The sequence below is a fragment of the Ursus maritimus genome, unplaced genomic scaffold, assembly GCF_017311325.1.
Source record: "Ursus maritimus isolate PB19 unplaced genomic scaffold, ASM1731132v1 scaffold_7, whole genome shotgun sequence".
NCBI classification, from domain to species: Eukaryota; Metazoa; Chordata; class Mammalia; order Carnivora; family Ursidae; genus Ursus; species Ursus maritimus.
In genome coordinates, this window is record NW_024426885.1 from 107,600 (window position 1) to 121,677 (window position 14,078).

The 14,078-nt window shown below is 50.8% G+C and overlaps 1 protein-coding gene across 1 annotated transcript; it reads right to left on the reverse strand.

The window, feature by feature from the left end:
* Window positions 1–334: 334 nt before the first annotated feature.
* On the reverse strand, window positions 335–10,452 carry LOC103658635 (cytochrome P450 2E1). The gene is made up of 9 exons (XM_008686141.1): window positions 10,033–10,452; window positions 8,964–9,123; window positions 5,895–6,044; window positions 5,431–5,591; window positions 4,844–5,020; window positions 3,685–3,826; window positions 1,831–2,018; window positions 1,258–1,399; window positions 335–522 (listed from the first exon to the last, which is right to left on the reverse strand). The coding sequence occupies exons 1-9, from the start codon at window positions 10,207–10,209 to the stop codon at window positions 335–337; spliced, it is 1,485 nt and encodes a 494-aa protein (XP_008684363.1). The 5' UTR covers window positions 10,210–10,452.
* Between the last annotated feature and the right edge of the window lie 3,626 nt (window positions 10,453–14,078).

Consider the following 14,078-nt stretch of genomic DNA (forward strand, 5'->3'; position numbering starts at 1 on the left):
ATGGCTAACAAGCCTTCAGAGGTATGTTATTTTCCCCTTTTCCAAACTACAAACTAGCATCTGTCTTATTCTTTGGGAACCCTGGTGACGGGGCACTTCCACTTTCCTGGAAGAGGTGTGTTTATGTTATTATGGTCTCACTCACCCCTGTTCCCAGGAACCCAGTATAGACTCAACTAGGTCATGGTTTGTTTCAATTTGTTTAATTAGTTTTACACAATCTTTTTTGGACTTTGCTGTCAGATTTCATCTGATGCACTAACCCTGGAAAGCAGCACCTCTAGCCCAACTTATTCCCCGTGACGCCCTGACTGGGGGCTGGGGTGGGGGTTCTTCAGCCCGAGCGGGGAATGACACGGAGTTTGTAATGGGGTGGAATCTTGGCAAACCCGATTGTGATGGGACTGAGGTCAATATCCTTGGGGTCAACGAGAGACTTCAGGTTAAAATGCTGCAGGACAGCAGACAAGAACAGGAACAATTCCATGCGAGCAAGGCCTTCTCCAACACACACCCGCTTTCCTGGAAGTGACAATAGTGCTGCTGAGACTCTGAGGACGGTGAGGCAGCTGGGGGGGCTGGGTGGGAGAGGGTTGTGGGTAAACTGTCACCCTAAAGCAGAACTGACCCCTCTCTGACCCTTGGAAGGACGCACATAACACCTTTCAGTATAAGAATATCCACGATAGACATGTTCAGGGACCAGGACTCAGCAGCATAAACCTACATGGGGTTGGGAGACTGATCTCTGCCCAGTGCTCCCCCTGACATCCTATAGGGATGTGGGGCCACAGCGGAAGCCAACGCGCTAACTTCGAGTGTTACCGAGTTTGTTACATGGACTTCTCTCCCACCAACCACTGAGGAAAGGCCCTGGAGGAGACCAAGAGCCCGAAAGAGGGCACTAGGACACGGCCTAGGGAAGGCCAGATGGTCCCATGATGAGTCCAGGTAACCAAAAGTTAGGTTTCGTTTATTAACCCTTGTTTAAAATTATGGAGAATTAGGTAATACAGTTTGGAAAGATTTTCACTAAGCCCTATGAAATGAAGTTTTATCACTGAATGAAGAGAAGTATCTGCTATGCAGAAAGAATAATTCATCTCATTCCCAGGACCTCTGGTGAGAAGATGCCATCCAACCTCTCTGAACAGGGAAGAACACATTTGGGTCCCCCGTACAGGTGCTTGACCATGGCAGAGAGCAGGAACTGGGGACAGTTCCCCAGGGAAGTCCCCCCATCTTCATGCTTCTTACCTGTGGAAAACGCCTTGAAATAGTCACTGTATTTGAACTTTCCATTTTCATTCAGAAAGTGCTCTGGCTTAAACTTCTCTGGGTCAGGGAATTCTTGTTTGTCAAACAGGAGGGAGTCCAGTGTTGGAATTACAACTGTGCCCTGGAAGGAACAAAGGCCGTGTCCATCAGTCAAGCTAACAGAACACGGGCTTTCCACTGGGCCCCTAGTGGGGGAGTCGTTTGCTTAAGGACTACATGGGAGGCAGTCAGGGGTCAGGTCTACACGGTGACAAGAGCTCTAATCTCATTAGAGGAGGAGCTCACGGGCTAGATATGCTACTGTTGTTGGTTTCTGGGGTTGGGAAGTACCACAAACCCCAGGCACTGGCCCAGGGGTCCCCTTCCAGATTTTCACCATTCCTTGGTCACCAGTCCATGTGAGGACTGCTGGGGAAGCAGCACTGTGTGGGGTGGAACACTGGCCTGGCAGCCACCGTTCAACCACATCTGCCCAAGGGTCCTGCCGTGGGTGGGTTAGTTGATGGGCTAGCAGGTGGTGCTCATGGTGGGTGCTCCAGGCTCACATCTGACCTTGGGGATGACATAGCCTCTGAACACGGTGTCCTGGTTGGCTTCGTGGGGCAGGTTGGAGGGCAGGAGGTCGATGAATCGCTGAATCTCGTGCACCACGGCGTCCATATAGGGCATCTCTAGCCTGTCCTTGATGGCGGGGATTCGGCTTGGCCCAATCACCCTGTCGATTTCTTCATGAAGTTTCTCTGCCAAGACATGAATGGAATAGATGTAAAGGGTCAAGTCCAGGCTGGCTGGGCACCCATCCACCCAGCACATGCTTATGGAGCAATCTCAGCAGTGCTTTGGGGTGTCCTGGATCCTTTGGACCCTTGGGTAATTCCTCCACAAATGCCAGTGAGAGCCCCGCTCTGTGAGACCCCAGCATGTGTTAGCCTCTAGCTAATTGTGGCTAATCCAGTTCTTGACGTTATGCCGCAAGCGGAGAGCAACAAACAGGTCTTAGAAATTTCCGTTGGAGGTGGGGCGCCTGGGTGGCGCAGTCGTTGAGCGTCTGCCTTCGGCTCAGGGCGTGATCCCGGCATTATGGGATCGAGCCCCACATCAGGCTCCTCCGCTATGAGCCTGCTTCTTCCTCTCCCACTCCCCCTGCTTGTGTTCCCTCTCTCGCTGGCTGTCTCTCTCTCTCTCTGTCAAATAAATAAAACCTTAAAAAACAATTTCCATTGGAGGAAAATCTCTGTATTAATTATTACCCCAGGCTGGTTTATTGCACACTTCAGGAAGTGTGGAGGCGAAAGGCAGAATGGAAACAGATCCACGTGGCCTTCTGCATGAAGAAAGAGGGTCCAGGGTCTGGGCATCCCTCTCTTTGACAAGTTGCTGGGGCCTTTCAATATGTTGAGTGAATGACAAATTTATGTGCCATGTGGTTCCCAGGTAAAAATGTACAACACATCCAGTATGGCTACACTGTCCTGGGACAAGTCTGGGGGTGGGCAGGCAGGGGGCTAAGGAGGGGCTTCAGCAACCTGTTTTCAAGAGCCCTGAGGCAGGCACTGCAAACTGCTAACACAGGTTGCATTTGGCAATGGAGTACGGGCCTCAGTCATACTTATTTTCTGTCTTTTTCTCTATATTGGAGGTTAGTCATAATTAATCATGTCAAACAGTTTTTCAGTCTATAGCTCCCCCAGTACACAGTGGTCAGAAGTTCTCCCAGATCCGTGAAAGGCTTTGTTCCAGAGACTTCCGGCTCCTTCATCCCTCACCCTTCTGTGAGACAGAAAAAGCAGTGGCTTTGGGGTCAGATCGGACCCTGAACAGGTCACATTCCACATCCCTGGGGGAAATGACCTCATACCCTTAAGAACACAGTGCATTCCAGGGCTTATACCCGTGCCTGGCACATAGCAGGAGCCAAAGTACCGTTGGCAGCACACCAAGCATGCCTCGGGGTGAGGGGGCTCCCTGGAACAGAGCCCAGGGGCAGGGGGACACTAGGGCTGGCCGCTGGCCATGAGGACACCCTCACCCCATCCTGCCCTCTCTCTGTTCTGCCTGGCAAGCCAGGTCTTGTTCAGGGGCAAGGGCGACGTTGTTTTCACTGCCAGACATAGGTTATCTTGTGGAGTGGGATGCAGACGCATCGCACTGCTCCACGCTGACGTTGGCTCTTCCTTTCTGAAATCAGGTGTGTGTCAGTGGGGTGTGGGGAAACTGGTATTCAGGAGTGCCGGGTACCCGTCATATACAAGAACGCTTCCACTGAATTCATGCAGGGACCCCCTGTCACTGCCATGAGGGTTAACAAGCAATGCCAGCTTCCGCTTTGCAAGCAGACAGCTACACCCTAAATGGTCCAGCCTGACAGCTCCATGACCCCGAATCCTTGCCTGCTACTTGGCCTACCTTCGATCTCTGGGTATTTCATGAGAATCAGGAGCCCATATCTCAGAGTGGTGCTTGTGGTTTCTGTACCAGCAAAGAACAGGTCAGCCACGGTCACAGCAATATTGTCCAAGGTGTACCAAGGCTCTGAACTGTACCTTTCCTGCAGATATTCGAGACAGACAGGGACTCCATAAGAAGATGTCTTCACGTGGGTGAGAAAGAGACCTCTGTCTCCCTCAGCCTCAAAAGAACCCAACAGCCCAGCCAGTTCCACAGGGAGGAGAGGGCAGGTGCACACGAGGGTATCCATGATCGCCTCCATGGCACAGTTAGGGAAACCAAGGATCTCAGAAAACTGGCCACGGGCAGGACTGTGCCCCTCCCCAGGCTGTGGAGCCCAAGGCTCTCCCTGGTCCTGAGCCGTGACCTCCAGCAGCCCAAGGTTGAGCTGTGGGGCCTCTGCTAACAACGCAGGAGTCACAGGCTGCCCTTGGCCTCCTCCACACCCACAGTCAGCACCACTGTGTCCCAGGAGGCAGGAAAGTCACCAGGAAGCCAGACACCTGGGAGGGGCAGGGAGGAACCCGACTGATGGAAGAGCTTCTCAGACAGCCCCTGGCACTTATCCGGAATTCACACACTGTTCTAGGGACACAAGAGATGTCAAAGGAGAGAGGAGAAGCTTCACCATTTGGGTGGGGTCCTGGAGCGCTGTCAGGGAGATGATGCCGGACAGCCTGGAAACCCTTGAAGTCATGTACAATTTGGGGTTTACATGCTGATGAGGAGTGTGGAGGGCTTCCCCCCAAATGAGACATGGTCATCGAAGTCAGAAACGGTTAGGAAGTACAGCCTGGAGGGAACCAACATGAAGGGCCCACTCACCCGGCCCCACAACCACTGAGGGCTTCCCCAAGAAAGCTGTCTTGTTGGCCAGCACTGTGGGCAATGCGTGGTGTCTGAGGCCGGCCAGGTAGGCTGGCTGTGTCCCCACACCTGTGAGAGCAGGTGTAATGGTCATGTGAGGCCAGTGTGACATAGGACCAGGAGCATCAGAACGTGCCCCTGTGGGCCCCAGCAGTGTCACAGTGTCAGTCTGAAGCGTGCACGTGCGCACCCCCTCCTAGCAAACGCATCTCGTTTCGTGGAGTCGGTGCAGCCAGTGTCTACACGGTACCTTCTGCAACTCCAGGAGCAGGCAGTCAGTGAAGTCCCGGAGGCAGTTGGGGTCCAGTGACTGCTGGTGCTCCTTCACTCTTTCTGAAGTGTAATCTTTTATTTCAGACACGTTTTTTAATACTTTTCGATGGCTTCCAGGCAGGTAGTGCAGATAGCTTGGGAAAATGTTATAAAGCTAGAAAGAGAGAGAGGGAGAATTTCTATTTTTTTTTCCAGATGCAACATGGTTTTGTGTACTGGGCTATTATTTTCTCCAACTTGAACTTATGGACATCATATTGTAATATTTAGAACATTGTGGCTCACAGTATCTTTTCAGCACCACGTTGTGGGGTGTGTGAGGTCACGTGTTAGCAGGGTCCTGTTTTAAAGGGTACGACAGCCTCCCGCGGTCAGCAAGGCAAACATCGGGCCCCATGGATGTCTCCAGAAGCAACATCCAGGCTCTTGAGTTACACAAGGCCTGACCGTTCTCTGGCTTTTGGGGGCCTGTCTGCCCATCCCCCAGTTCCCAACCTTGTCCTTTTCCTAACCTCAGTGGAGCAACCATGGGCAGGTGCAGACTAAAGGGGGGGGGGGCCTCACTTGGAGCCAGCCTGTGCTGAGCAGGTGGAAGTTCTCGTTGAAAAGCCTCTGTATCCTCAGACCCGTCTCATCCGTGTAGTCGAAGTGCTTGCAGAAGAGGATGTCAGCGATGACGTTGCAGGGGGCGAAGCCCAGGAGAAATGTGGGGTCGAAGGGCTGGCCTGGAAGACAGGGGAGCGGTCAGGGCAGCTCCCACCCACTAGCACTTTCCAGCGCCTGTGAGCCGTTGCCCTAAGCACCCCCGTAATTCTACAAGGCTTGTGGGAGCCTACTGGGGGTCGCTTTACTTCCCAGTGATCCCGGATAAACACACTGGACATGGAGAGGACCCCGAGCTGCAGACGGTGTCTGTGGATTAAGGCAACCCTCTCGGTGCCAGCAGCTTCGGATCGTTCCGGGGTCTCGCGGGCCCTCCAGGGCTGCCTCCCAGGCCATGTGTGCAAGGACCCGGCAGCCACACGCACCCTGGGTGCCCTTGAGCGCCTCCAGCAGGAAGGGGATCTCCCTCTGGATCCGCTCCTCGTTGCCACGCTTCCCCATGCCGTAGTCCCGGAGGGTGGTCAGGGAGAGCCGCCGGGTGTCCTTCCAGCCCGGTCCATTGTTGAAAGTAATCCCTAGGGGAGAGGGGACATCAGAGGAGTTACTGCAGACTCCCTGGGGCAGAGTGACAAGGCGAGCGCTCCAGGTGGGGGGGGCCCAAGTGGCGAACTGACTGGCCTGGGCACCCAAGCACTGGGACTGCCCAGTGTCCCAAAGCCTGGCTGGTCCCCCAGAGGCTGGCCTTCCACCTGACATTTCACCTCCCCTGGCGTTCTTCACACCATCAGTTTACTGCCTTTTCCCACTTTGCCTGAGCCTTTCCACCAAGAGAAGGCCCCCGCCCCTTTCCCAGAAGCTGTGCTGTTTCCACTGGTTTGTAACCTCCACACTACAAATAAAAAAGGGCCGTTACTGGAACCTGAGCTGTCACTTGGCTCCCAGACTCTGCCAACCATCAGATTTGGGAAGACCTCAGGCACATTCCCTCAGAGGTGTAAGCAGAGGTCTGGGAAGGCCGAGGTCGGCACATTCTAGAAGGAAGTCTGGCGGGCCTGAGAGGGACCAGGGTTGGGGGGTGTGAGATGAGGCAGGGAGGAGGGCGGCAGCACAGGCCAGAGTAGGGTCTAGTTCCACCCTGAAGGGATCATGAGGTGGAGACAAGCAGGTGGACGGACAGCATGGCCCCTGACTGGGTGTGACTGCTCGGAGGGTACACGGCACCCTGGACCCTACTTAGAGGTGCCATTCGCCGTGTTAAAAACACAGCTAGCGGGGTGCCTGTGTGGCTCAGTCGTTAAGCGTCTGCCTTCGGCTCAGGGCGTCATCCCGGCGTTCTGGGATCGAGCCCCGCATCAGGCTCCTCTGCTATGAGCCTGCTTCTCCCTCTCCCACTCCCCCTGCTTGTGTTCCCTCTCTTGCTGTCTCTCTCTCTCTGTCAAATAAATAAAATCTTTAAGAAAACAAAAACAAAAAAACACAGCTAGGGATGGTGTTTGGGGTCCGACCCAAGAAGCTGGCAGGGACAGCAGGAAGAGGGAGTGCCCAGTGGACCTTCCCAAATGGCTGTCACATGAGGACTGGGGGCATGGACAAGGAGGCAGACAATTTTAAAATGGTATTGGGAAGAATTGTGTAGCAAGGGGAAGGTAGAAGATGCCAGAAAATGTGAGGAGAAGACAGAGAGACAGACTCAGACAGAGAGACAAGACAGAGACAGAGAAAGACAGAGGGATAAAGGGGGAGACAGAGAGACAGAGACAGAGACTGAGACAGAGACAGAGAAACAGAGACTGAGACAGAGAGACAAGACAGAGACAGAGAGACAAAGACAGAGACAGAGTGACAAAGATAGAGACAGAGAGACAAAGAGACTGAGACAGAGTCAAAGAGACAGAGACAGAGAGATGGAGAAACAAAGACAGAGACAGAAAGACAAACACAGAGACAGAGAGACAGAGACAAAGAGACAAAGAGAGACAGAGAGACAGAGAGACAGAGAAGGAGATCCCAGAGGAACCAAGACTTTGGAACCCAAAACAGGCTGAAATGGAGACAGTAATGCTTCTGGGTCAGAGCTCATAAACATTCCCTGAAATGAAATTTATTGAAATTAACAGGGGCCCTGTGCTCACTATTATGCTGGTAATTAACTTTTGCGTCATTATGCCTGGGGGATCAGAGGTATCCCATGCACAGGGTCTGGGTCACATGGGACATATGAAAATAGGACTTGGGAGCTACAGGCAGGACAGGACAAGCCCCCTTGAGTCCAAAGCATAGAATGTGAATATGGCCCCTGCTGGCTGCATTCAGGGGCCCATGACTTGGACCAGGGGTGGCAGATAAGGGCTCCCTGGAACCAGGATGGAGCTCCTTGACCCCACAACTCCTGCTCTTGGGGGGCAGCAAAGCTTCTCTTGTGTTAATGACAAAGACTGAGGAAGCTGACTCTGCTTTCGGCAACCCCAAAAAAGTAAAACAAACCCACAATGCCCAAGAGAGAAAATCAAATGCTGTTGACAGTGACAGGGTATGATCTTGTGAATGTAGATGGGAATAAGGGGACAGAACCATTAGAACAGCGGCTGCAACTGTAAGCACATCAATTTGAAATTTCTGCATAAAATGGATACAGGTTTTCTAGAGATTTGTCACCAAGGTTAACACAGGAAAAACTAGAGGCTTCTGGGTTTTATAGGGTAGATGGGACTGCTTTATTTCTAATGTGCTTTAGAATCTCACTAAAACGACAGTGAGCAAGGGGAAAAGAATCACCATACAAGGTCGGGGGTCATACAGACAGTGGCGGGTGCAAGCTCAGAGGGCTGTGAGCTGACGGAGCTGTGAGCAGGTGGCCCCACGGGCTCCAGGGTGTGCCAGGAGACACAGGAGGCGGGCACTGAAATCAGGAGTCTGGACAACGCTCAGATAAACACTCAGACCACCGGACCCCAGTCCGAGGTAACAGTGCACATTCTAGAGATGAGAACCTGGGGCTCTGAAGAAGAAAGAGAGGTGGGGCTGGCAAGATGGGATCTTGTGGAAGCCCCTTTGTGAGCTGGGGCTGCTGTGCTCAGAAGCACAGGTGAGGTATCAGAGGTCTCCAGGGTTAGGATGTGAACTGCAGCTGACCTAAGCCCCACAGACAAGCACGAGGCCCAGCGGGCCTCAGAGACTGGTCTTAGGTGAGGGGCCTCGAGCATGGAGCACCAACCCACAGAAGCAGGTGAGGCTGCGAGTGGGAAGAGCTCCCCAAACTGAGGCCCCAGGAGGCTGGAAGGGCTGCTGGTCAGAGTGCGGGTGCTGGAGGTCCTGTTTTTTTGGCTACACGTCTGTCGTGGTAGTTTTCAGTAAGGTGTACTGACCACCTGAATTGGTGAGGGTCTCTTCACCCTTCGGTTTTGTTGAACTCTCTCTCTGTGGTCATCATCCCTGGTATTTAAGGACCTGGCTCCCACCCCCCCATGGTGGGTGCTCTGAAAAGTGGGGCTCACCTCTGTCCTTGTGAAACTGGAATGCAAAGATTTCTCCTCTGCCAGAAAGGTTGTTCTTGTGGTCAAGCAGGGCTTCCTTCACCGCCTTGTAGCCATGCAGAACCACGGTGCGCTGGGAGCCCAGGTACAAGGTGAACACTGGTCCATACCGCTCTGCCAGCTGCAGAGACCAGCAAGGAGCCAAGTGAGACCACTGGGAACTCAGGGAGGAGGTGGGCCAAGCTTTAAACCCAAAATTGTTGTTGATCAAGAGAACAGAGATGGATCTTGGGAAAGACAAGTCTTTGTCCGGCCCAACTCGGGAAGACCCTTCCCATGGAGACTTTCTTCCTCATACCTGGGCTCCTGGACACAATTAACTTTGTGGGCTGACTCCTGTCCCTCCCCTGAGGACACTTTGCCAACATCTGCCTCATCACCACCACTGTCTGCTGTCCCCAAAGTCCCAGACCCCAGAGTGCTGCAGGAGGACCCTGGGCCAGCACTGTCCTGACCTGCACAAGCCCATCCTCCATGGTGCACAGAGCACTGTCACCATCTCCCTTACCTCAAATGCTTCCCACGCATGTTGGGTGCCCTATGGCACGCTTTATTAACTCATGTAATAGATGTAGCAACTCATTCAGTTTCCAGATTTGTTAGCTCATTCACTGTTCACAACAACTGTAGACAGACGTACCACACAGGGTGGCCGACACCACTTTTCACCCTATTCTTTGGCATTTAGTGTGCATCTGGTGTGAACGCATGGCCCTCCTTGCATTGCAATGGTGACCAGCAGCAGCCCCAGATACACTGGCCTCCCCAGGCTGTCCAGTTACATGGCATTTAACCCATGGCTCAAGCAGAGTTTCTGGGGCCAGCCACGGCCAATGCCCACTCCAGGGCTCCACGCCCACGCTGTACACTAACTGAATATCTTTAATGTCACTCCTGGATGCTACTGTTAAGTCAGTTCACTCATAACAGGCTGGTATTGAATAACAACTTGTCTGACGATGAATTGAATGCACATATACTAAGTCTAATCCCTGAGTTCTCCTCCCCTAACCAACAATATTGCTCTTACCTTGGTGAAAGACTTGGGAAAATTCTTGAAATCCAACTGAAGAAGATTCCCAATAATGGGCAGTGGAAAAGGGCCAGGAGGCAGTTTCCAGCTGCTGTAGACCTGCTTCCAGACAGAGATCAGCATCAGGGTGGCCGCCCACACCAGCAGGGCAACTGCGATGCCCAAGGCAGCCATGGTGCCTGTGGGGTCACTGCTGCCTTGTGGGAATGCTCCCAAGAAAGAGAAGCTTTTACAGTGCACCCTCGGGAAGGAGGGTAACTAGCCAACCAATGCCATTTTCCTTTTCCTCTGGCCCAAGATATTAGTTTATTATTAGCTACTGTTTGCCATCATTTCAAAAGCTGATTTCTGTAGTGGTTACGTCCAAGAAACTCCATCCTGGCACCCACCTTCGACACTCAGGATCTGTCAACACTGAACGCTGCTACTAGCATCACAGTCAGCAAACACCGAAGCAAGGAAATACCACACCAATGCTTGGGTCAGAAGATCACACTGGTTTGGACAGGAGAATTCAGGTTCTGTGTATACGTGAAGCTTGGGGGTGGGATCTACCTAAGGCAACATTGATTATGTGCTAATGAGCGTCTCCATGGCAGAGAGCTGGATCCCACAGGGCAAGTCTCTTTACATCTGATCGGGTTTGTCTGAGCAGCCCCCAGGGATCCCTCAATCACCAGCAGCCAAACTCGTGGGGCCAGAACGGGGAAATTCAAATTTGAATTCTTCTCTACTTTGTCAAAGCAGTTGGCAAATTCGGAGGAGGAAAAAAAAGAATGACAGTTGACCAATTTTGAAAAAGTTACTATCTATTATAAAAAGGTATATTTTATTGTAGAAAATTAGGGGATAATTATTCTTAGAATCATTTTTGTCAAATTCTAAAAAAATTACATGAGCATTTTTACTGGATTTCTTTCAGTGAGTTAACTTGAGCAGACTTACACTCTTGATGAGGGAACAGAAGGCTAGCTGAGGACAAAGCAGACACTGACACCCTGCAACCCCCCCCCCCATGAAATGTATGTGACATTCCTCAATTCCTCAGGCACTCCTGGCTGCCCTACAGGAAAAAGAAATAGTTAATCTATAGAGGCCACAATCCTGCAAGACTTGAGTCTCCCTCAGTTTACAAATGTCTTAGCAGTTTACAGGAACAAAGCATGTCTTTTCTTTTTTAAGATTTTATTTATTTATTTGACAGAGAGAGAGACAGCCAGTGAGAGAGGGAACACGAGCAGGGGGAGTGGGAGAGGAAGAAGCAGGCTCCTAGCGGAGGAGCCTGATGTGGGGCTCGATCCCAGGACCCTGGGATCAGGCCCTGAGCTGAAGGAGGCACTTAACGACTGAGCCACCCAGAAGCCCCAGAAGAAAGCATTTCCTTTTTTTTTTTTTAATGTTTTTTTTATTATATTATGTTAGTCACCATACAGTACATTCCCGGTTTCCGATGTAAAGTTCAATGATTCATTAGTTGTGTATAACACCCAGTGCACCATGCAATACGTGCCCTCCTTACTACCCATCACCAGCCTATCCCATTCCCCCACCCCCCTCCCCTCTGAGGCCCTCAGTTTGTTTCTCAGAGTCCATAGTCTCTCACGCTTCATTCCCCCTCTGATTACCCCCCCTTTCTTTATCCCTTTCTTCCCCTACCGATCATCCTAGTTCTTATGTTCCATAGATGAGAGAAATCATATGATAGTTGTCTTTCTCTGCTTGACTTATTTCACTTAGCATTATCTCCTCCAGTGCCGTCCATGCTGCAGCAAATGTTGAGAACTCGTTCTTTCTGATAGCTGAGTAATATTCCATTGTATATATGGACCACAACTTCTTAATCCAGTCATCTGTTGAAGGGCATCTCGGCTCCTTCCACGATTTAGCTATCGTGGACAATGCTGCTATGAACATTGGGGTGCATATGGCCCTTCTCTTCACTACGTCTGTATCTTTGGGGTAAATACCCAGTAGTGCAATGGCTGGATCATAGGGTAGCTCAATTTTTAACTTTTTAAGGGACCTCCACACTGTTTTCCAGAGTGGCTGCACCAACTTGCATTCCCACCAACAATGTAGGAGGGATCCCCTTTCTCCACATCCTCTCCAGCAATTGTTTCTTGCCTTGTCAATTTTTGCCATTCTAACTGGCGTAAGGTAGAATCTTAGTGTGGTTTTGATTTGCATTTCCCTGATGGCTAATGATTTTGAACATTTTTTCGTGTGTCTGTTAGCCATTTGTATGTCATCATTGGAAAAGTGTCTGTTCATATCTTCTGCCCATTTTATGATTTGTTTATTTGTTTCTCGCGTATTGACTTTGAGAAGTTCTTTGTAGATCTTGGATACCAGTCTTTTATCTGTAGCATCATTTGCAAATATCTTCTCCCATTCCGTGGGCTGCCTCTTAGTTTTTTTGACTGTTTCCTTTGCTGTGCAGAAGGCTTTTTTTTTTTTTAAGATTTTATTTATTTATTTGACAGAGAGAGAGACAGTCAGCGAGAGAGGGAACACAGGCAGGGGGAGTGCAAGAGGAAGAAGCAGGCTCCCAGCAGAGGAGCCTGATGTGGGGCTCGATCCCAGGACCCTGGGATCACCCCCTGAGCCGAAGGCAGACGCTTAACGACTGAGCCACCCAGGCGCCCCTGTGCAGAAGGTTTTTATCTTGATGAAGTCCCACAAGTTCAATTTATCTTTTGTTTCTCTTGCCTTTGGAGATGTGTCATGAAAATGTTGCTTTGGCCAATGTCGTAGAGGTTGCTGCCTATGTTCTCCTCTAGGATTTTGATGGATTCCTATCTCACATGGAGGTCTTTCATCCATTTGGAGTTTATTTTTGTGTATGGTGTGAGAGAGTGGTCAAGTTTCATTCTTTTGCATGTAGCTGTCCAATAGAAGAAAGCATTTCTTCTTAGCTTAGCTTCTAGAAGGAAATGTGGATACAATTAAATGTTCTTAAAATCTGCAGCCTCCAGGAATCTTCATGTTAATGCCTTGCTAGAGGGAAAAACAGCCTTAACTTGACAATAGCGAGGCCTCTGGTGTCCTGTGGGTCTTTAACATATGAAAGTACTTTCTCAACCTCCCTATTTCCTTACCTCCCCCAACCCCACAGTATATAATCAGCCACCCTCACAACCCAGGGCAGCAGTTCTTCCTGCCCCCAGGTCCGGCCCGGTGATTTATACACCACCATTTTGCACCAAAGACGTCTCAAGAATTCTCTCTTGGTGGTCAGCTCCGGACTCCACCCCACCTCAGCGCACTGAGATCCCACAACCACACCACTCTCAGTGTCTTGCCTTCATTCACCCATCAGTGCCACAGGTTCCGCAGCCTTCACCTCTGCTCACTGTTAGTCCTTCACACGGAAACTTCCACCTAGCTGTCAGGGCTGCTTCTAGGTATTTCGCAGAGCTTTTGTGTGCTTGTGTTTAGAAGGAAGACGATGTTTTTCATTCTGTCTTTTAATTGGTGATATTAGGGAAGATCTTAATTTTAGGTTGTAATTTTATACCTTTATGTAAGTAATGCATTTTTGTGTATAATGAAAAATAGGATGAAAGATGAAAAAAATAAAAACCACCTTCCATATTTTTATTTACGTGAAAAGAAGGCTGTATCCCATATACCTAATTATAACCCATTTTTTCTCTCAAATTATTAGCAACATGGACAATCTATTGGTTCTGCACTTGGAAGTGCAGCCATGTTACCGTGTTTTACTGGCTAACTGTCCCACGTTGTGAAGGGGGTTGAGCTCTGGCAGCAGTTCTGGGGGTCTTGGCTCCTATCTGGTGTGCTGCGGTCCCCGTGCGGGAACTGACAAGACTGCTGGGCTGCGGTCCCCGTGCGGGAACTGACACGGTTGGTTGGGTTGTACGCCCTGTGTGAGTTGCTCTTGACCTTGATTTCCTTTCAGGAGCTAGTGTGGGGTGGCAGGGCCCACTCCTTGGGATGGAAACTGAGCTGTCTGGACCCTCTACCCTCTTCATCTGCCCTCCAGGCCCACCTGGGTGAGACACCCATTGGGTCTACGCACC

Bases quoted from the DNA above. Each gene is read 5' to 3' on its own strand.
- LOC103658635 (XM_008686141.1), bottom strand. From the start codon at position 10,209: ATGGCTGCCTTGGGCATCGCAGTTGCCCTGCTGGTGTGGGCGGCCACC. The intron at 9,124-10,032 runs GTAAGAGCAATA...TGGTCTCTGCAG, and splicing joins TTCCCAAGTCTTTCACCAAG to CTGGCAGAGCGGTATGGACC. The intron at 6,045-8,963 runs GTGAGCCCCACT...CCTCTCCCCTAG, and splicing joins CCAGTTTCACAAGGACAGAG to GGATTACTTTCAACAATGGA.